This window comes from Armigeres subalbatus, chromosome 3 (assembly GCF_024139115.2).
Source record: "Armigeres subalbatus isolate Guangzhou_Male chromosome 3, GZ_Asu_2, whole genome shotgun sequence".
NCBI lineage: Eukaryota > Metazoa > Arthropoda > Insecta > Diptera > Culicidae > Armigeres > Armigeres subalbatus.
The window spans coordinates 183,426,979-183,450,890 of NC_085141.1; the positions used below are offsets into that span (position 1 = coordinate 183,426,979).

The 23,912-nt window shown below is 38.8% G+C and overlaps 1 protein-coding gene across 1 annotated transcript in view; it reads left to right on the forward strand.

Moving 5' to 3' along the window:
- LOC134220093 (synaptogenesis protein syg-1) overlaps positions 1–18,925 on the forward strand; it is a 577,445-nt gene extending 558,520 nt beyond the window's left edge. Inside the window, exon 13 of the mRNA XM_062699069.1 lies at positions 14,649–18,925. Coding sequence (XP_062555053.1) covers positions 14,649–16,178 — 1,530 coding nt within the window. The 3' untranslated portion in view covers positions 16,179–18,925. The remainder of the gene's footprint in view (positions 1–14,648) is intronic.
- The last annotated feature ends 4,987 nt before the right edge of the window (positions 18,926–23,912 follow it).

Sequence of the window (23,912 nt, forward strand, 5' to 3'; positions counted from 1 at the left end):
TGTAAAGCAACCAAATATATAATTTATCGACAATACTTCAAGCTTGAGCTTGATTGACTGCTCGTAGTTGCTACCCCATTATGACCAGATCAGCTGTTCTTGCACAGGGACCAACAGATGTTTGCTTGGGACTAGCACACATCTTCAATGTACAAGTACTGGTGATCTCATTTGTTAGGTCATACTGGCGCCTGCCACGTCAGAATGCAAGTCAATGTAGGGAAGGAAATGATGATGCAATCACTCGCTCACTGCAAGCCGAATATAGGGTAAGACGGTATAATGCGCCTCACCTGGCCAAAACGGCCCCCTTTGATTTCTAGAAAACTATAACTAACTAAGGGTCAAATTCAGTTGGTACCTATAAATATTTGTAAAACCATCATCCTATGTGAATATGGAAATATTTTTGTATTACTTAATGAAAATATTTGCAAAATACAAAAAGTCACAGTTTTGATGTAACTTTTAATGTTTGTTTGCTGAACATTCTGGAGCGACTCTGGCATACTGTCCGCAAAACTTGCACTGGAACACTCAGTTGGGCAACAAAATTACTTTTCTCAGTGGTTAATATGATATAAAATTGCTTCCATCTTCAAAAATGTAACGATTTTCGAAAACATGTTTCACTGGCCAAAACGCCCCAGTGTAGGCAGGACGATATGCCCTTACCAACTGGACACAAGCGCAGCGAGCCTGCAGCAGTTGCTTCCAAATTGTATGGAAAATATTGAAATGTAATTCATACCTGCTTGGATGGACCTATGTTGGTTTTTTAATGTCAAGCACATAAGGATTTGTAGCCTTTTTATTATTGGATTGATAAAATACTAATGAAGGGCTATTAAATGATTTTGGTTGAGGTGGGCGTATTGCCCAGGCACTTTTTAAATTTCATTTTTTCACGACTTTTCAAAAAAGCTTTATTACGTGTTATCTGTAATATTTTTATGTGACTACTCACGGGCAATGCATTTGTGACTTCCTACACTACCAAATAACACAAAGTTTGCATAAATTGCGTTGAAAAGTAAAAAGTTATCAAGGAGTTGCCTTAGGGGGGGCATATTATACCGTCTTACCCTACCTCTGCACTTGCCACGAGTTCATGCGGATTTTTTTGGAATTTTTTGGGTTAGGTTCGAGAGGCAGAGGTCCCTCTTGGTTAACGAGCTACCAATGTGATAGATAGGAGAAGGCAACTGATGGAATTTCTAATGGGATGTAGGAAACGAGCTCTATAGTTCATTTCCAATTCTAGCAGATTACTGCTAGAAAACTCAAGTTGAAGGTATAGGAATAGTGATGGAAACGGTATGGAATTCCATTTCCAGTTCTAGCGATTGCTAGAACATTAGAAATATAGAGAAAGATACAAATTAGGGAGAATGGAACGGATCTGGGATTGAACCCACGACCTCCTGCGTATGAGGCAGAAGCAGTAGCCATATGACTACCAAGCCCACTCCTATAATTTAACGACAATACTTCAAGGTATAAAAACGAAACCTGAGGAAACTCAATCGCGTTCTCAATGTCCATTAACGTGACAACGTGCACTAAATGTGTTTTGTCTGATAAGCGATAGCACAATCCATTACGTACTCTTCACACTTCAGTGGCTTGTAAAGAATCGTGCGTATTTCAAACGAAACGACGCGTACTACAAGGCAAGCACTAATTATTTAACTTCACTGTCTCGCGACTACAGAAAAATAATAACCCGCGCATTGCCCGCCTGGTGGCTGCAGCATACTCACTTTAAATTGTTTATAAAATTGCCCGATAAAGAGGGAGATATTCTGGGGAATTATAAGCAAGATTCTGCTTTAAAAGTAGGGGAACGGTTCGCCACTTCATCTCATAGCTCCTATTTCCATCCCATCAAAAACAAAGAAATGGAAAGGAATTTGGTTTGTTTATTATTTTTGTGATTTTTTTCAGCAGTGAGCACGCATGTTGACAAAAAGAAGCGACGAATTTGGTGCCGTATTTCTTTGTTTAGCGATGAGATTGATATATGTACAGTGAGATTGAGATCGGAACAGTTCCCCTATGTGTTCGAAATTATTGCTGGAAATATTGTTTGAATTATCGTACGTATATAAGATTTTTTAATTTTGTCTATTCGAACTTTTGCTCCATCTACTTGTCCATCTCTTGCCTTTTCGTCTTCGATCTTTTTGTTCCACAACCCACCCTGGAATGCTTCTGATTTTCGAACAAATTTACAAGCTTCCAGCAGACGTCACGGGTCCCACAAATTAATCTAAATCTTTAATGGTTCCAACCAATCATTACTATATTCTAGGACCGATTCAGTACCAGGACGATTTGGGGAGTTCAAAACCCCTTGCGGACCAGATTTCATGCGGGCTTATTGATGTTTGTGATTCTTTGGAGTTCAATAAATCCTTCCAGGTTTTTACAAAACTTTAACCCGCGGAGCTTTAATAATCCATGTAAAATTCATATAATTATATTCAACAGCTGAAAATTTTGTAAATTTTAAAACATTCACACTTTTAGATTCCTTCTACTACTTTTTTACCTCTGGAAACCAAAAGACATCTTTGAGCGCTTTTGGGATTGTAAAGTACTTCCTGGAGTCTTAAAGAGGAATCCGTAGACTATTTCTTTAGGATCCCAGAAACAACTATGATTACTGTTTAAATTCAAATTAACTTCCTAACTTTCTTTCCTAACAGACAGGTCTTGCCAGACAATGACTTCATACAAAAACTACATACGTTAAGGCTCCATGACATGTCATTCAGAATGGCTGCCTTGCGGCTTACCAACACAGTAAAATAATCAACCACCCTACCCACCCCGATATGCACAGATAAATTTAATTCATACATTGCCTCATACCTGACCATCTTCTCACTAAAAAAAGTAAATCTGGCCTTAGTTCTAAGCAGCAGATTTCTTTGTGGTTTATCACCTCAGCACGATAGAAAACAATGCGAACTTGCATTCTGAGGTGATAAACTGCAAAGAAATCCTCTGCTTGTCACTTTTATTTAAAAGAGGGGAAGTCGACGAAGAGAATTCTCTCTTGCGACATTCGCCCTTTTACCAGATAGAGCTTGAAATGTTTGTTGCCTCCAATCAAGCGAATGCCGACGGTACTAACACCACGCCGTAGTCTATGAAAAATAAACACTGCAGTGAGTGAGAATGTTATGAAACGCACAAAGTTTCGATAATGCCAGAAACAACTGTTTCTGCTCAGCACAGAGTTTCTTCTACCAACATAATTATTTATTTGCATATTTCGCGTAAGAAATAAAGTGAAAACACTACATTTTTACGGAATTGGTGTATTCTTGTTCTTTGCAATTTTTAATTTAATATGTGCTTTCGACACCACTCTCTCTTGTTAAAACGGTAAACAATTCAAATTTTCAAAAATACCATGACAATTTATGATAGTATATGAGAATTTTGACATTGGAGTATAAATTTATGCGCCAAATAAGAGGGTACTGTCATACTTGCCAAACTCCATATGAAAAAAATCCGTTGTCGCCCCTCTGGGTAATTCATACCAATTTGGTCGCTTGAAATTTATGGAAATAGATTTGAAATGGGGTAAATGGAAAACTCAAGTTACCTTCAATTGTGATGAGTAGTTATATGTAATTAAAATCAAAACAATGATTGCTCTGAGTATCTTTTGTTGAATAATTGCATTGGCTTAAGGAAACTCCTCACGGAATTCAAATTTCAAAGTACTCGCGTTTTCAAGGACACACCACTCGATACGGAAGTAACGCACAACTGTCATTTTTATTATTTCACGCATGCTGCGACGCAGCAAAACTGAAATAATAAAAATGACAGTAACGCGTTGCTTCCGTATTGAGTGGTGTGTCCTTGAAAGTGTGAGTACTTTGAAATTTGTATTCCGTGAGGAGTGTCCTTAACGGAATAGGTCCACAAGGAATTCTTGTACTAACTAGTGGAGGGCTGGTTTTGCCTTCTCGAACACTAAGATTACATAAAGTCTATATGTTCGCACCAAAGATGAACTTGAAAATGAAACTTACAGTGTTATTAACTAATCGACTCAATTTAACGAATTGAGATGATGTTCCAGTCAACACAAAATCGTATATCATGCAGCTTAAGATGCTAAATTGGAGGCGATATACGTACAAAAGTATCACCTATTTTAAGCACTTGTTCCTAACCAATTTGTTCGCAAAAAAAAATGCATTCAACGGCGAAACTTGTTATGAACATAAATGAATGTGTAATATGGAATATATTTACCTATCAGTGCTATTTTTATCTTTCTTATACTATGTTTAAAGCACACTTAAAATAAATCACCGAACTCGGTAAAATTTTACCGAAATCTCAACAGCAGAACTGTTCGGTAAATAATTTTACTGATTTTCGGTGATTTTGACAGTTGGACAATGCAAAAAATTACAAAAAATCTGTAAAATAATTACCGAACAGATCTGCTGTTGAGATTTCGGTAAAATTTACCGAATACTGTGAAATGAGTTAAGTGTGTGTAAAACACGTGAAAGGTATCAATAGCGATAGGTGGATTAATCAGGCGTTTTCATATTTATTTTAGTCCAATCATCACTGAAATCACAAAGAAGGAACATATTAAGATACACAGCTATCGAAATGAACCCTGGAGGAAAGGAAAATGTGCATGATCCGGACATTATCCACTTTCCCCGCAGTGTTTGATACCAGGGAAAGTGTAAAATCTTTAAATTATTCGCTTTCATGGTACAAACCACTAGAAATTGAATGTGATTAGTTTAATTGTATTATAATTGTCATGTATGAATCAAATGCAAAAAACAATGTGTGGTAAAAGCTGTAAAGTATGTAGGTACAATTCCAATTTTTATAGTCGATTTTTACACTTACCCCCTTTTCCACTTCCCCGGTGTACCTTACATGAGATAAGAGAACCCCAAAATTTCAATTCCCTATTATCTGCAGCACAAGAACCCGCGCTGTAATTTGTTCAGCGCTAACGAAAGAACATCGCTCACGGTGCACAGCACGAGTGAGCCTGCATGAGCGTTCCAGGACCGCGCGCGTGCTGAACAGTCAACCGTGCGATAAGATGCGCGATTATGATATACGAATGCACAAATGGTAGCTTGACTTAGAAACTTCTTGATTGATAACTGTGGGAGTTCACAATGAACACTAAGTAGCGAAGCGGCAGTGTCCATATGGGGGATGTAATGCCAATAAGAAGAAGACAAGTTGTAATGATTGAGATATTGGGTCGTAAACTTATCACGCACAGCAATTTTACTGGGTTTTTCGATCCCCCTTTCCCATGTAAGATTTCTTTCTTATAAATGATTTTTTTATTTATATGTTGCATAAGAAAACGATAAACAGCCTAAACGTATAATAAAAGTAAACATTATGCATTTTAATATTTTGTCTGCACTAAGCCGATCATGAAACATAAGTTTGCTCTCATTATTATTTAGTATTCAATTGTCATAATATTTTCGGAATGTTTGCGACAGTTGTAGATGCAAAAACATGATCATATTAGTATACAATTTGCATGATTTTGCGATTTCATCCATAAACTTCCTTCAAACTGGTTAAGTATAGTCTTCTACATATCTATGCACAGAATAAATATTCCGACTAAGTAACTTAATTTTGGCTCGTTTACCACGGCACGGCTGGAGCAGATACACCGATAATATCCTACATAGCTTATTATTATTCAAATTGAGTACATTGTCGATTCCGCCAAACTTTAGCCCATCAGCAGAGAGCATATAGTCTGTCGCATCTCGAATATGTGCCATTCAGTTTAACTCCTGCAGAACACATGCCACCAGCACCACGCAGACAAACATTGTTCATTTATCCACATGAACGCATGTTCCTGCCGGGGACGACCCGGACAAAATCTGCAAATTTGCTGGCAACCACCGGCAAACATACGCGACATTGCACACACATTTTGCAGGGCCGGAAGTCAAACAAGTCGATAACCCAGCATAACTCGTAAAACTTTTGATTTTGTTTGCCACACGGAACAAGTTTGAGTGGACGAGTGAACTCTGCCCACACATACAGCAGGTAATGTTTTCGATGTTACCCACCACACTGGGAAAACAAACATGGCAATCAACATTCTGCATTAACTTTATGATCGGGGCACGGATATGTTGATAAACTGGTGCGTATGCATGTCAGAAAAGTATGATGAATTGAAAAGTCTCCAATATCGTGTCACAATTCTAGAGGCACAATTCTCAACAAACTTTATAGAAACCCCCTTTTAACGTTGCAACACACATTTTTCCAACAAATGGAACTTGTGCATTCGAGAAGTGAAATGAAGTCTATATCTGGCAGCTATAAGTTCCAACTCCACTGTTTTTAAACGTGAATTCTCAATAAAATTAGACCAGATCTCGACTCATTTTTGTATTTTTTTTTCTTAGCGAACATCTAAAAAGGATACAAAAATTTGCGTTGTCTATCAGAGTTGGCATAGCGCACGCACGATCCACGCAGAGTACACATCTTCCAACAATTTGTGTGTAGAGCGCAGTTTCTCACTACTGCGAACAAAGCCAGCCACTCACCCCCAAGCTCCATGACGCTGCGCGAGAAAAGGTTTGTGTGAGCAACTAAACATTTTATGTGAGAGCTGCTGCGTTGCGAGCGGCTGCCTTCGGTTCTGCGTCGTATCCGATCGGCAGCAAATGATGGCTCAGTGCCGCAGCGCTGCGCGTACACTGCTGCGTGCACTTTTCTGTGCTCTCGCAGTGTTAAACAAAATGCTAATGAATCGGCGTGCTAAGTGCAGTATATGAGCGTCGATCAATAAGTTGGTTTGCTTGTTTGGTGTCTTTGCCAATGGATTATTTTCGTGAAGATGAAAGTCCCACATATGCGGGTGCAGAAAATATGATTATTATTTTTATTTTTCATATGCACAACAGCACAACATATTGAAACTTGGGGTGATTTATGAAATGGCTTTATATTTTAATGCAGGTAAACGACATTTGCATTTTTTGTATTTTCGTTGAATAAATACCTACTTGTTGGTTAAATCGTTTTTCAAGACAAGTCTTTCATCGTTTTTTTCAAGGTTTAACAAAAATGTTTCTGACTTCAGTTCGTTCGTCGGTTTTGGAATTATCATTAGCCTGCTTGTAAGTATAATAAGATTACTATTTATAAAAGTTTTATTTGCTATCTGTAACAAGTTTTCGAACTTTCAGGGAAATGCATAACAAACTACAGGTTTACCTCGATTATATGGACCCTCGATTATATGGACTTCGATTATATAGACTTTTTACCTCGATTATATGGACATTTTTTTTTCGCTCAATTTTTTTTGTGTTTTGGGGTTTTAAAAAGTTGTTGAATATTGTAAGTCATATTTTACATTGATTCTATATTTATTATGGTACATTGGGGCAAATAAAGGCCCGTAAGGCATGTTGTGATGTTAATATGGAGATGCACTTTGAGTCATATGTTCGATTGACTTGATTGATTTACCATTTTCGCGTTGGAAAATTTCATTGTATATATTGATAAATATGCAATTCTTTAATCTGCAACAGCCTCGGCCACGTCCTTACAAATAGGTGGTGAAAAATAATGCGTATTTTTGGTGATCTCTGCCATACGAAAACATGAAGTGAATTGTCAGACTGACAGTATGCGGAGCAAGTGATAAGATGAGATTGTTATATTTAGCTGTTAGATCTTTGCTTCCAACCTTTTTCTGCTTTTGGTGCATGGAATTAAGTATAGAAGGACGGATGATGCATTAACATTTAGCAAACCGGACCCACTGAGACTGATTTTTTAGGTATATCCACGAAACTGAGTTTATTTCAATATGTGATACATAAAGTTCCAAATGGTTTTCAAACCTGGCATTATTTCTTCTGGACGAACTTGATAATTATTTGAATGTAAAAAACTGAAAACTCTTCGAGCTGTCTTTATGTTTAAATAATAGAGGTAATAAACTATAGAGGAAGATTTTCGCTGTCTTAACTGGCGAAACATCTTTTGCTGGCGAGGATAGGGCACTAAATGTCAATGAAGGAAAAATCAGAACATTTTGACAGATAGGTACCCAACATGTTTAGGAACGATAACAAAGGGAACCGCAGCAACAATCGTCCTCTATAGTTTATTACCTCTATTGTTTAAATAAATGTTGTCGAATATCCTGGTATTCACATTTGTTCAGCACAAGGCTTAAGGATTATACTGACGCTCAACGGTAGGAAAAGAAATTGAATATCTTTAGAATATTCTTGTTAGCAGTTCTTAAATCAATTGCTGCTAAACCGTTCAGCAAAGCGTGATCCTGAACCGCTCATGCAAACTCGTTCATGCTGTGTAATGTGAGCGATGTGTTAGTGTTAGTGTTGTACAAAATACAACAGCGCGCGGTGGTGAAATTTTGAATGCAATCTCAAGTTTTGTCCGGGATTTTTATGAGTGCCCGCCACTGTGCGTCGTTTTGAATTTTAAAACACGTTGCAAAATACAGCCCTGCTTTAATATACGAACATAATCCAAAATAGCCATAACAATTTATCCTTTAATATTCCACTTAGCAGGTATAGGTGCACTGTGCAATTGACCTTTCCCATCAACAATTTTTATCCGTTCAATCGATTCTTCAATTTTTTGAGGACAACTTTCCCAAAGAACCCACACTTTTTGACGCCATACTTTTTGACGAATAGTGCTGGTTTCCAAGCTTGACCTAACATTCGCCCGATTTTGAATTAAAATTAAAAGGCCAATTCCAATTCTTCAAACGTGCGGCACTTCTCCGATTTTTTTTTATTCTAAAGTATGAATTCTGTGAAAAAGTTGAATTTATTATTATTATTGTCTTTATTTTAGAGGCTTTCAGCCCTAGGCTGGCTCACCTCTAAGTTGAATTTAAATAAGTCAAAGAATTGACTGAGACAATAAAACGAGATACATTTTTTTGGCGGGAAATGACGGGAAACGGGAAAAATTGATTCTTGTAAAAATGACACAGATACGTGGATAGAGCCTCTTATTTACATTGATTTAAATTCTTTTTAAGAATATCAATCAAACGCAACTTGTTGCAAGGAGATCTTTTAAAGATAAGTGCCAGAAAAGTGAGACTGTTTCTACGCGATTTTTGCATAAACAAATGCATTTTTTCCATATCTTCTGAGCCCATAGTCCAATCCGGCCAATTTTCATAGGGAGACAATAGGACAAAACTTTACATCGGTTTCAATTTGCTGCGTTCAAATCAAAAGAGGACAAGTGTCAGTCCTTCAATATAAAGCCAGTTTTTGAATCTAACATATACCTAACTCGAACTCGACCACTCAGTGTTTGCTTTGTTGCTGAAACAGGAAGGCACTGTAGTTAGAATTCGTGAATAAGTATATTAGTGTGCTCACATTGAGCTGGGCGAAGTCTTCATTACTAATGTAATCTTAGAAACAAGCGGCTGGAAAAAAGGTTACGTTTTTATAGAAAATCATAATCTACTGAGTTATCATAAAATGAGCCCAAACATGCGGATTAGACTGTAAGGCAATATATGGATATTTTCTATCAACTTTTAAGACTTATTTCATCGTGTACCACAAATTTCGAGAAAAAAAATTTGCTTCGATTATATGGAAAATTCGATTATATGGACTTTTTTGCATCGAAAAAGTCCATATAATCGAGGTATACCTGTATCAGCGCTGTCGCCGAGGTTGTGGCTTAGCGCTAGCGCTTCTTGTGAATCGGAAACAGCGAAAATATGAGTGAAACAAGTTTGCGGCAATTATTCTTGTACAAAATTATTCGAAATAAACGACATACTGAGGTTTGCTTTATATTTACAGATCCATCCGCATTTCCATACCGAGTAATCGGTAATTTTTGACAACTCTTAATCGTGAATACATGAGAGAGACACAATCGCTGCTTTGTAGATGGTTAGGGTTTTTATTAATTAGTCCCCCTTGTTACATTGAGGGCGCTCAATGTTCCGGGCGACTGGAAGCGAATGGCCCAAGATCGAATCCAGTGGAGAAGGATACTCCATTCGACGTAGGTTCATTGAAGAGCTGTAGCCCATCGAGTATCCCTCTTGTTACACGTTTCAGAAGGAGTATTCTAACTACTTAAATGATCAAAATCGTTTAGGCTGCTTGAGACAGCTAATTGAAATTATTTGTTTGCAATTCCAGATCATAATACTTGATTTTACAGTTCATGCATGAGTTATAAAACGGCCTACATTTTTACCATTGAAATGGGGCCTTTAATGAATATTATGGAACTCAAACGGGTTGCATAAAATCCATTTTAGCACTCATTTTTGTGCTTGGAAAACCAACATAAGAACAGTAGATGCATGATCACATTTTGTTCAATTAGCTTGGGTGAGTGTTCAAATAGTGTATTTTTTGTGTCACGTAATAAATGAAATAGTAAGATGGACACGACATCAAAATTCTGCAAAGGAAGGTTTATCCACAGACAAACAGACATAACACATCGAACGTTCACTCATCAAATACATCGTCGTTGAAAGACTAACGACATCTGTTGATTTCAGCTAGTTTGGCAAATCACGAACCAGATGGCGGTACGTCAAACTCGAGCAAATCCGATGCACACGCCTCGAGTGATCGATTGGCCAACTAATGATTCTTTGAATCGACCAGTAAATCAGTGAACGATGGACATTTGACGTGTGTTATGTCTGTTGGTCTGTGGTTTATCTATCGCTTCATGGTTTGTAGAGCATGCAATGTGGTACGATAACATGGAGTCTGTTTATTTTCTGCAGTAAATTTTTTGCAAGAATGACCATGTGAAGTCAATCAGGCTGATACGTTTTGGTACAGATTTATCATGTTAAGACCCATTTTTCACCATAACAAAAATAGCGTGTGCAACTCGTTACAACACATGATTTTTTCAAGCACTCGTAGTATTCATATATAAACGTAGGGTATCCAATCATGGTTTGAACCAAATGGCAGGGATGAGATGAGCCGTCTGAACAAAGTTCATTTATTTCATTATAAAGACATGTTACAACTGCGTCACAACTCTAGTTTATATGGAAGCTTAGTTCATTATCTTTCTAAAAACATCCTGGGTTCACATATTTAAGCTCAGTTTTATTGAAAAAATTTAATACAGTGTTGACCCGATTATGTCACTCCCCGATTTTGTCTCGTTTTCGACCCGATTTTATTACGTTTTCGACCCGATTTGTCACTTCTGTCACTTCTTTTGACAAAATCGGGATATTACTGTAATTACATAACTTTGGTTCGTACCATGGTTTGAACTACACCGTTCATGGTTTGAACTAAATTCTTACCATGGTTTGAACTACTGGCAGCAGCTCCTAAATATAATACTAATTACATGCATGAAACGCTATAGAAAAGCAAATTTGTTTTACTATCCATCTTCTCGCATTAGATTAGTAACTCGAAACGTGTAAAAATCGTCTAAATTATCAATATGAAAATTTCGATTATTTCATTTTGGAAATATAAACAAATGCTCCAGCTAGGCGCATGCAGTACTCCTAGCGGACAGCAGTAGAACATGGCTGCATTTACAAGTTCAAACCACGATACATTGTTTTTCAAACCACGATCAGTTTTTACCTTGTATAAATGATGCTATTTTAACTACTTAAAACTAAACGTTAACACCAACCAGAAAAATACTTACTTAAAACTGTTTCTCATTTGTACGATGATGTCAATCGATTACAAATAAAAATGACTTTATTTTGATATATTGATCTCACTCCTGTGTCATGAAATGCGTCTTGTTAAATTGTGCGTGAAATGCGTCTATGAGCCTTTTGAAATTGTGCCACTGGTGGGGGGATATAAGCGCAAATTCAGGACGTTTCCAAATCGCTCAATTTTCGCTAGTTCAAACCATAATTGGATACCCTACAACTCGTGCTGAAAAATTAATCCTTCTTCAACTAGTTGCACAACCTACTATTTTACGATAACATTCTCTCGAGAATTGAAAAAAATGATAAAACAACTGACAAGTTTGTCATCATATCGAAAAATCTGTTAAAGAATTAATGCGATACTTGGTTATTTTAACCCTCTCGCGCATGTAGGGGTTTGTTAATTTTTCTATGTAACCTGTTACACTTCTCACAACCTCCCCTATTCACCAAAGGCCTGACAATTATATTACTGAAGGCCACTACGCATTCGGATTTTGGAAGTACAATCGTGGCTAATAACAATATTGTTCAATCAAAGTTAATTGCCTATTTCCGGGGATTAAACCACCCGACTTGGACATTAATTTACAATGTTGTGAAAACTCATATGTGAATATGTACATTATGTGGAAGATATTGATTTGGAAAATGTATTGGAGGTAACCACTTTCCCTTCGATGGGACTCGAACCCATGACCCTACAATAATGTTATTCACACGCATGCTAAGTTTAAAAAAAAGTTCACAGAATCAGGCAATGTGTGCTTGAATGTACACAGATAAAAATATGTTGTGATTTTAAATGTATTTTCATGCACATATTTGGAGCATGCAAATAAACGTAACATTCAATCGATCTCACTATTCTTTTAAATCGAAATAAATTTAAATGGTGCTTGCTTGTAAAATTCAATCAAATTTAATTGAATATCGAATGTTAATTCATTTGATGCGATGGGGTTTTAACTTTACACGTCGTTGAATTTTCAAAATTATTTGCTGTGTACTTGGATTAATGTCACCCCCTGTGAGGGGTGAGAATGGGCCAATTTTAAACAACATATAGCTTTGAAGAATTTCCCTCATTTATTATTTTTTCCCCATACAGTGGTAAATACATTGTTGAAGCTTGTATCAAACTAATTAAAACTTGATTCCAATGGTAACTACTAGAGTTGTGTAACATTTATTTGGAGCATACCACTTTTTGGCCCAATGACACCCCCGTTGGCGGTATTGTCTTATTAGCTCAAAATATCATGCGGTATTGAGCTTAATCTGGAATTTAAAAACGCAATAATAAAGTATAAAAATAAATCAAAATCACGCAACGATTACTTGATTCTTTTGGGAATTATTATTCCCTAACGGAACCGCAAATCAACTAAATTCTGGGTTCCTTTCATTTGAATTTGCCTTTATAGTGGAAAAAGCCAAATTTAAGTAAAATGCACCAAATCGGAGAATCAACTTTGCCTTTATTCCATTTAAAAGTTTTAACAAGGTTTTATCAATTCAAATTTATATTAATTTACTTTCGACATGAGCTTGAACCTCTAAGGGTTCGTTCACAAATTACGTAAGGCTAAATATTGTAATTTTTTACCAGCCCTTCCCCTTCGTAACACTTTTTATGTAGGTGGATTCATTTTTTTTGTTTCCTCGTTACGTAATTTGTGAACAGCTTCTAATGTGTAAAGTCTTCTAACCGATGCGACAGTCGCGACGCGATTCTAGCGCTTGGCGACAGTGATTCTGTCGGCGTTGATATAGCAGCGTAAATAGAACATTGCCTGCAGTAACCCAACGATAGAATCGCGGCGACTAGTTGTCGCCGTCGCGGCGATAAAATCACTCATGTCTGGGGGAGCCTTAACACCAAATCCACCGTTTTGTAGCTTATTTGACTTCCATACATTTCATTATCGCAGTGACTTCATTAGATCTTCCGTCTTCTGCAATGAAGGAACTCCACTCTTTATCTCAAACATATAGCTAAGCGCACACGCTTAAAATCAATAACACAGAGATGTGTTTGCTTCACACAAAACGGACCTAATGCAGAACAACACCTAGATGAGCGACAGCTACACAGGCACAAATATGCCTCGTACGGTCGTTATAACGGTCTTTTTTAAAATGTAAACATTTGTAAAGATTCCTTGTTTCATGAGGATCCAAATACTGTTGAAAATATTGAAATCCAAGCTTCAATAAAACTACACGAGCTATTTTTGTGGCTATGTAACTATCGCTCATCTAGGGGATGTTCCGCATTAGGTCCGTTTTGTGTGATGCAAACACATCTCTGTGTTATTGATTTTAAGCGTGCAGTGTGATCTGCGTACGCAGCTCTGCGCACACAGCGCTGCGCGCTTAACTGTGCTCTTATTTTATTTTATCTGCTGTGCGTGGATTTTTGGCTCCTTCTCACTTTTGCTTTCGCACACATTCGATGCGAGCTGTGTGGAATAGCCGGGATCGTGCGTATCGTTTGAGTGGAGAAACATAACAGCGCGCACTCCCTCTCTCACTGAAAGTAAATGTGTGCTGTGCGCGAAATCTCTTGCTCTTGATACGCACTGGGGAGTATGCCATCTCGTCTATTTCAAAAATGAAAACATGAAATTCTTAAACAAGTAAATCGTTGGTCGTAGTAGCGTACATGCATTACTAATAATTTAAGGTAATAGAAACAAGTAACTAACGCATAACTTTTATCACCCGATTTCTACGTATATGTCCTACAACTTTTTTAGGTTTATTTTCAAGAATTATCAGTTAGAATCATATTGTTAATACCTCTTCCGTTCAAACTTTCTGTTTCTTTCTGGCTTTTGTTGCAATAAAATATGTAAAATATGTGCAGTCGGCAGCAACCCTTACCACACAAAACAATCATCTTCATTTGGGTGATTCTGTACATAGTAACATCGGCAACGCCAGCGACCTGGTGGTAGGTGCCCTCAGACATCAACGCGATTTGTTCAGTGGCTCTCTCGGCATACCGGACGTGACGACACGCGTGGGCAGTGTAATTCATGCATTCGAAACCATGGCCCGCCAGCGGCAAGCGCTAGAAAGAAATGCCGGCGAAAAACCATATGATTCGACCATTGGGCCGCGATACCGCTCCCATAGGGCGAATGTAAAAAGGGTTAATGACAGCGGCAGTCGGCATAAAATCATATTACCATCTCCCAAAATATCCCCATCCTCGACCGATTCCTTGACCTTTGTACAGCAATCGTACCATCCGAATTCCCTGAACCAATTCTTGAACAACAGCAAACACAATAATAGCAGTAGCAGTAATAATTTACATATAAATAACAATAATTCAGGACAGTACTTTCTTCAGTCAAATATTCATAATAATAATAACCAGGCGATGGCCAGAACGACTTTCCAGTCGAACACTGGCTCCGAAATCCATTACAATCTGGCTAACGATAATGAATCAAGCAATTTCGATTCGCTGAATCTAGACGATGATTACCGTAAAAGCTCTTTTGGCAAACAATCAAAACTCCAACCGACGACTACCACGGCTTCGATTGGCACACTCGGTCGTAATCAACATTTAAATGATGCCACTACTAGTGGTACGGTGAACGGTGGTAATACTAACTTGCGCAGTTCTTTCCAACCAGCAGGAGACACTGGAAATAACAGCTTCAGTAGAAACAATCCGAACGTATTTTTCAACTCGGCGCCACTGTCCCTACCCCAGTTAGCATCCCAGGTCCTTGCGAACGACACACCACCATCTCCAACAACATCGGCAGCATTCGTTGGGACTGCAAGACCGACAGTGGCGACGACATCACCGGCGACGACCACAACGGTGGTAGCGTCGCTGCAAACCCCCGCTCCAACGATGCGATATTACAACCACGATAACAACAATAATAATAATAGTGGCAATCGTCGACCCACCCGCAGTTCCGTTGGGAATCCTACGAACGATGATAACGATGGCAGAGGCGGCGATAACTACACTAGCAATGACAAATTTCTCCGCGGTACCACTGTCAGTCAATCATTCATCAAGAACGTGAAGAACATGCGGCGAAAGTCCTCCTCGTACGACTTACAGAGCGCAAATGCTACTCTAGCGACAACGGGAGCAGCCACCACAAATTCCTCATCCGGTGTTGGGTACCGCCAGAAGAGTGGCGGATCGTCACTAATGACAACGGCTGCTAGACACCTTTACCGACGTGCACCGAAGGGTCCTGCCGCTGCCTCTGATAATGACACTGATGAATTAACCACCACCGCCGCCGCTAGCAACATCAACGCCAAGCCACGACAATCTGCAAACGTCGACAGTAATCGAGATTCAGGTAAGCGGAAAACGTTCCAACCCAGAACCATAGATAGAGCGGAAATTTGATGATTGAGTAAAAACTCGGCAAACCATTAGTCTAGAATTTACGGCCGTAAGAAGTTTCCAAGAAGTCGTTGGTACTTGAATTACTTTAATTGCACCCTCTTAAATGCTTTTTTTTTTGACTGCCATTTGTACAAAAGCGATTTCACAATGGCCGAACTAAAATAATTAGATTGTAATTACTTTCAAACGAATGAAACTCAAGTGTCATAAAATGAACCAAAACTGATAAAAGGAGAAAATATGATCTATAGATAAATTGTAAAGTAAGGGACATTGGCGTAACTTTCATTCGATGCTAGGGGTGCAGGTCAGTCACGAGAATGCATAGCACAGTGGATTCACAGAAATGTATGCCTATTTAGAGAAATGCATCTTGGCTAGAGATAACCATTGCAAACCCCAAAAACCATTACTACGAGGAAGTGCTTCAAACGAACTGGAAGGTTTTATAAAAAATCCTAAATAGGGAGCGGGACCATTTGGGCAGCACCCCTATTACCGTCCGCAACGTTAATAACTCAGCCGCGTCCCAACCAACTGGCTTTATTTTTCGTACATCAGTAGATATCGACAGAAACTAACCATGTACTGAAAAACAAGTAATTCGGTAATAATGCTCTCTAGTAATAAACGTTGCGGAAGAGAAAAGGGGGTGCTGCACAAAAGGTTCTCTACCCTACTGGCTATATTTCCGGTCCTGACGATTAAAATAATGGTTCTAACGGCTTCTGCATGTACCGTCTTCTATCTGCATCATACCGCAAAATACTTGAAATACCTTTTCCAGGTCTCGTCTGGTGTCGTTTACAGCGGTCACCAGTGAGCCCAAGTACACAAACGTATCAACCATTTGATTTCGCCACCACCACCGATTGGATCTCGTGGTGTGTCGCTAAGGTTATCTTCTATAGAACTTCCTCCTATCAAGTAGGTTTACTGTTCGCAATCTTTACAGATGCGTATTTCGACCTCAACAGTAAGGACGTCTTCAGTGTCTCGTGATGGTATACCGAGTAAAGGTTCCCCCAAACAGACGCGATGCGACAGTCGCGACGCGATTCTATCGCTTGGTGACAGCGATTCTGTCGCCGTTGGTATGGAAGCGTAAATAGAACATTGCCGGCAGCGACCGAACGATAGAATCGCGGCGGCTAGTTGTTGCCGTCGCGGTGATGAAATCGCTTTGGTCTGGGGGAGCCTTAATACTATACGTCTCACGACAAGTGAAGACATTCCACTGAAAGAGGTTAGAATAATTTTCTGTTTGTAAATCGTTATTATGACTTCTCTCTCCTCTTCTATTGCTGGCTTTTCTAAAACTGACTGAATTGCACCCCTTACTCGTTACGCCATTGAGTTAGGTATGTATGTACGTAAGAATTTTCATCGCCCTCTGTGCCAAGTTAACTTCTGTCTACAGTGACCTTCGACAGAAGGGAAAGATCTCTGTTACGCATAAATACACCCTCTCTGTAGACTATGTTAAGTTGTTAACCATTCGCGTTAGATTTGTTATCCAATAGCTTAATAAAGAACACGTTAGCAAGGACAAACACGTAGGCGCAATAAAATCAAACACGAATGTACTTCCAAACTGTCATCAAAAAGACTTTATCATATGAACCGGTGCCAGCGAAAGTGGTACATGTTACATTGAGTAAATTTTTCAGGAGACGCATTTTCCCAAAAACATCGAATAATAAATTCATATTTTCAATATTTTGCAACTAAACTGTACCAACATGTTATGACTGATGTGCCTAAAGATAGTAGTGAAGATAAGCGAATTTTATGACAAATTTCAAGTTTATTAGAACAAATTGCACATGTACCACTAATAATGGGAACAAAAGGAAATAGAAACCGAAAAACGTTGACAGTAAAAGTGGTACATGTACATTTTAAAAATCATTCTAAACGGCAATAAACTATCTTGAAATTCAAAATAGGAATACAATCTGTTTTGAAAACAGCCATGTTGCTAAATTTTCTTTTAAATAAGCTGATTTTAGTGGGTGGAACTGTACATGTACCACTTTTTCTGGCAACGAAATGGCCATTGTGATATATACCAGAAAATAAAATGTGCATATCTCCAGATTTAGTTGCCTAAAATCACTTTTTCGTTATTCCCTTACTAGATCTTTGCAAATAGAAGCCGTTGGTGTAAAAAACTCGAAATTGACAAAAATGGTTTATGTACCACTTTCGCTGGCACCGGTTCATATACCAAATGGAATCCTTTTTTTAAGTTGACGATGTCATCAGCTATTTATTCTAAGAAATATGTTGTAGAGAGTATTTATCGGATTTGAAACGACAAATAAAATCATCAAGAAAGACATCTACAAAAACTATTTTATATGAAAAAAAACACGTTGAAATTAACACAGAAATTGTAAGTACAATAAATACGAAAAGGGCATTACATGTAAAAACTTTATCATTTTCTCTCATGACATTGCATTTAAATACATGCTAAAATGAACATTTTCGTTTTATTGGTATTCCACGATTAAATACGACTGCCATCTTATGAGTTCTATACCAGAAAATGGGTGTGGATGAGATAAATTGCAAAATGTTCATAGTAAAATTATTGTTTTCCTGTAACTTTACAAATACAAAAAAAACTGTTCACTAATATACACGTCAGAATTTTAAATTGACATGAGCGAATCAAAATCAACAGAGAAAAAAAGATCAACAATCAATCATTAATTTGAAGAATAAATAAAATGCATGAATAGGTTATTGTTTTATTTGCTTCCGAAATATCACTTCGAATGATTACGTTAGAAATCGAAATAGGTAAGTAAGGGAGAACGGTCCAAAATTCCCACCTTAAGTTTTTTCGATGTTTTAACCATTGTGAACCGAAATACCGAATCATTTCAGCGTGCAGATACAAAATTTGTGAAACTAGCTACATATCACGGATCTCGATGAGGTTTTCATGCCTTTTTAAATTAGTTTAAAAAATGGACCTGGAGCAGAAAGTGGAGGTGTACTTGCATGAGAAATTTATGGTGAGCGCATGGTGATTTGTAAAACTAGTTTAATTGAACGAAAATCTTTCGAGTGAGTCAAAAGAACCATATTTGGTTGATCTCCGGTGAAAATCAAAGGATTTATCTCAATTTTTGCGCTACATCTGGATAATGAATATCTAATATTGAATGGTGATAATAATACTCTCTTAGAAACGTACTACAAACTTTTATATGAGTAAATTTATAAGCTGGGTTTTTTTTGGTGCGCCCTGCACTGTTATCCGGGTGTCAGGCCATTTGGCCGAATGCCGTCTGGCCGAATGCCGTTTGGCCGAACGCCATTTGGCCGAATGCCGTTTGGCCGAACGGGTCGTTTGGCCGAATAGTTAAAAAATTTACCTCAAATTACGAGTAGCGAAGATTGAGAAATGAAACGTGAGTAATGAGAAGTAAGAAGTGAGAAGTGAAATGTGAAAAGTGGGAAGTGGAAGTGGTTCCTTCTTCTTTCTTCTCCTTCTTCCTCCTTTTCCCTTCTCTCTTCTCCTTCTTCTTTCTTCCGTCTTTCTTTTTCCTTCTTTATTTTTTCTTTTTCCTTCCTTTTTCTTTCTTCCTTCTTCATTCCCCTTTCTTTCTTCTTTCTACTTCCTTCTTTCTACTTCCTTCTTCCTTCCCCCTTCTCCCGTTTTTCTTCTTCCTTCTTCATTATTTCTATTCCTCTTCTTCTTTGTTCCTTGTTCCTTCTTCCATTTTCCTTCTTCCTTATTCCTTCTACCTTCTTCCTTCTTCCTTATTCCTTCTTCCTTCTTCATTCTTCCTTCTACCTTCTTCCTTCTTCCTTCTTCGTTCTTCCTTATTCCTTCTTCCTTCTTCATTCTTCCTTCTTCCTTCTTCCTTCTTCCTTCTTCTTTCTTCCTTCTTCCTTCTTCCTTCTTCCTTTTTTTTTCTTTCTTCTTACTTCTTCCTTCTTCCTTCTTCTATCTTCCATCTTCCTTCTTCCTCCTTCCTTCTTCCTTCTTCCTACTTTCTTCTTCCTTCTTCCTTCTTCTTTCTTCCTTCTTCCTTCTTCCTTCTTCCTTCTTCCTTCTTGCTTCTTCCTTCTTCCTTCTTCCTTCTCCCTTCTTCCTTCTTCCTTCTTCCTTCTTCCTTCTTCCTTCTTCCTTCTTCCTTCTTCCTTCTTCTTCTTCCTCTTATTTCTTCCTTCTTCCTTCTTCCTTCTTCCTTCTTCCTTCTTCCTTCTTTCTTCTTCCTTCTTCCTTCTTCCTTCTTCCTTCTTCCTTCTTCTTTCTTCCTTCTTCCTTCTTCTTTCTTCCTTCTTCCTTCTTCCTTCCTCCTTCTTCCTTATTTCTTCTTCCGTCTTCTTTTATCCTTCTTCCTTCTTCCTTCTTTCGTCTTCCCTCTTCCTTCTTCCTTCTTCCTTCTTCCTTCTTCCTTCTTCCTTCTTCCTTCTTCCTTCTTCCTTCTTCCTTCTTCCTTCTTCCTTCTTCCTTATTCCTTCTTCCTTCTTCCTTCTTTCTTCTTCCTTCTTCCTTCTTCCTTCTTCCTTCTTCCTTCTTTCTTCTTCCTTCTTCGTGCTTCCTTCTTCCTTCTTTCTTCTTCCTTCTTCCTTCTTCCTTCTTCCTTCTTCCGTCTTCCTTCTTCCTTCTTCCTTCTTCCTTCTTCCTTCTTCTTTCTTCCTTCTTCCTTCTTCCTTCTTCCTTCTTCCTTCTTCCTTCTTCCTTCTTCCTTCTTCCTTCTTCCTTCTTCCTTCTTCCTTCTTCCTTCTTCCTTTTCCTTCTTCCCTCTTCCTTCTTCCTTCTTCCCTCTTTCTTCTTCCTTCTTCCTTCTTCCTTCTTCCTTCTTCCTTCTTCGTTCTTCCTTCTTCCTTTTACTGTCTTCTTTTTTCCTTCTACCTTCTTCCGTCTTCCATTTTCCTTCTTCCGTCTTCCATTTTCCTTCTTCCGTCTTCCATTTTCCTTCTTCCGTCTTCCATTTTCCTTCTTCCTTCTTCCTTTTTCATTTTTCCATCTCCCTTCTTCCTTCTTCCTTTCACCTTCTTCCTTCTTCCTTCTACCTTCTTCCTTCTTGCTTCTTGCTTCTTCCTTCTTCCCTCTTCTTTCTTCCTTCTTCCTTCATCCTTCTTCCTACTTCCTTCTTCCTTCTTTCTTCTCCCTTCTTCCTTTTTCCGTCTTCTATCTTCCTTCTTTCTTCTTTATTCTTCCTACTTCTTTTGTTTTTATTTTTTCCTTCTTGATTCTTTCTTTTTCGATGGTTATTTCTTCTTTCTCTTTCCTTCTTCTTCATTCGGAGAATTTTAACTATTCGGCCAAACGGCATTCGGCCAGATGGCGTTCGGCCAAATGACCCTTTCGGCCAAATGGCATTCGGCCAAACGACATTCGGCCAAACGGCATTCGGCCAAATGACCCTAAACCGTTATCCGCTAGGATAAGACGGTATAATATGCCCCCCCCCCCTAAGGCAATATCTGTTTATTATTATCTTATTACTTTTCAACGCAATTTATACAAACTTTGTGTTAGTTGGTAGTTGTCACAGGTTGTCATACAAAAATATTACAGAGAACACGTAATAAAGTTTTTTGGAAAATTCATGAAAAATGGGTTTCAACAAGTACCTGGGCAAAACGCCCCACCTTAATGTATATCAGTACAAAGATATTCATTAGTATTTTATCCACCTCATTATAAAAAGGTTACAAGCCCCTATGTGTTTATCATTAAAAAAACAGCATAAGCCCACCCAAACAGATTCTTCTTCTTCTTCTTCCTTTTCTTCTTCTTCTTCTTCTTCTTCTTCTTATTCTCCTTCTTCTTCTTCTTCTTCTTCTTCTTCTTCTTCTTCTTCTTATTGGCATTACATCCCGACACTGGGACAGAGCCGCGAATTCTTCTGAGATTTTAAAAATTTCGCCGCCGTACCAAACTGACTCTCTACAAAACGCTTATAAGACCTGTAGTTCTCTACGGACACGAGACCTGGACGATGCTCGTGGAGGACCAACGCGCACTGGGAGTTTTTGAAAGGAAAGTGTTGCGTACCATCTATGGCGGGGTGCATATGGCGGACGGTACGTGGAGGAGGCGAATGAACCACGAGTTGCATCAGCTGTTGGGAGAACCATCCATCGTTCACACCGCGAAAATCGGAAGACTGCGGTGGGCCGGGCACGTAGCCAGAATGTCGGACAGTAATCCGGTGAAAATGGTTCTCGACAACGATCCGACGGGAACAAGAAGGCGAGGTGCACAGCGGGCAAGGTGGATCGATGAGGTGGAGGACGATTGACGGACTCTCCGCAGACTGCGTGGTTTGCGAAGTGCAGCCATGGACCGAGCTGAATGGAGAAGACTTTTATGTGCAGCACAGGCCACTCCGGCCTTAGTCTGATAATAAAAAAAAATGCATTCACCTCATAGACTAGGTGTTCCGTCTTTTCTTAACACTATCATTCTTATTTGCTATGTTACATTTTTAGTTATTATTAATACATTTCAATTGCCTCTGGCAGTTAGGATTTTTCATCTGGTTGGAATTGAACTATGCAGGAATTACAATGTTTTCAACTTAAACTAAACTTAACCTAATTTATACAAATGGTACAAGGAGCTAATCGTTGCAATAGAAGATGTTTGTCTAAAATTGGAAATTATTTCGTTGGGTATTTGTTGCAATGTCTCAAAAACTAGAAGAGGTGGAGTTTTGATAGCAGTAGCGTCTAATTTAAGTTGTAGCATCTATACATACACCGTTGAGCAACAAGTTGGAGCAGATTTGGAAATTTGAAACCAAACTGCAAAGCAATTTCGTCAGTATTGGGGTGCTCTATCTTCCTCCAGATCGCAGAGAAGATCAGAGCCTTATCCAGCAACACATTGAGTCTATTGATTTCGTTGTATCTAACTTAAATCCGTCTGACATTGTCATCCAGCTTGGCGATTACAGTCACCCTGAATTACATTGGACTCGCTCCCCGTCTATCGTAACACTGCTTCCCAGGCGTGCAATGTCGCGCTCGGTTCCGCCCACAAGCATTTACTTTGTCTTCGATGCAACTTAGGTTGCTTCACGTTTCAGTCGGGTGTAAAGTTCTGTCTAAGTCCCCGGCGCGATTCGAACGAACTGGAGAGCCCGAAATCTTCACTCAGTTTTGCACACTATCCGCCGTCGCTTTGATCAGTCTGGTAAGTATCCCAGGAAAGCTGTTCTCGTCCGAAATTTTCCATAGCTCTTCGCGGTCTATACTATCGTATGCCGCTTTGAAATCGATGAACAGATGGTGCGTTGGGACCTGGCATTATTTACGGCATTTTTGAAGGATTTGCCGTACAGTAAAGATCTGGTCCGTTGTCGAGCGGCTTGATAACTTCCTCGCAATCATTCAAATCATTCTACTCCTCCGGTAGCTGTTCATTTTTCCAGATACTAACTATCAGTTTATGCAGGCAAGTTGCCAGCTTTTCCGGGTACATCTTGATGAGCTCAGCTCTCGTACCATCCTTACCAGCTGCCTTATTGGTATTTACCTATTGGATGGCATCTTTAACATCAATCAAGGTAGGGACTGGTTGGCTTCCATCGTCCGCTGAACTGACGTAGTCATCTCCTCCGCTGCCTTGACTTTCACTACCTGTACTCTCCTCGTAGTGCTGCTTCCACCTTTTCATAACCACACGTTCGACCGTCAAGATGCTTCCATCCTTATCCCTGCCATCTCGGCTTGCGGCACGAAGCCTTTACTTGC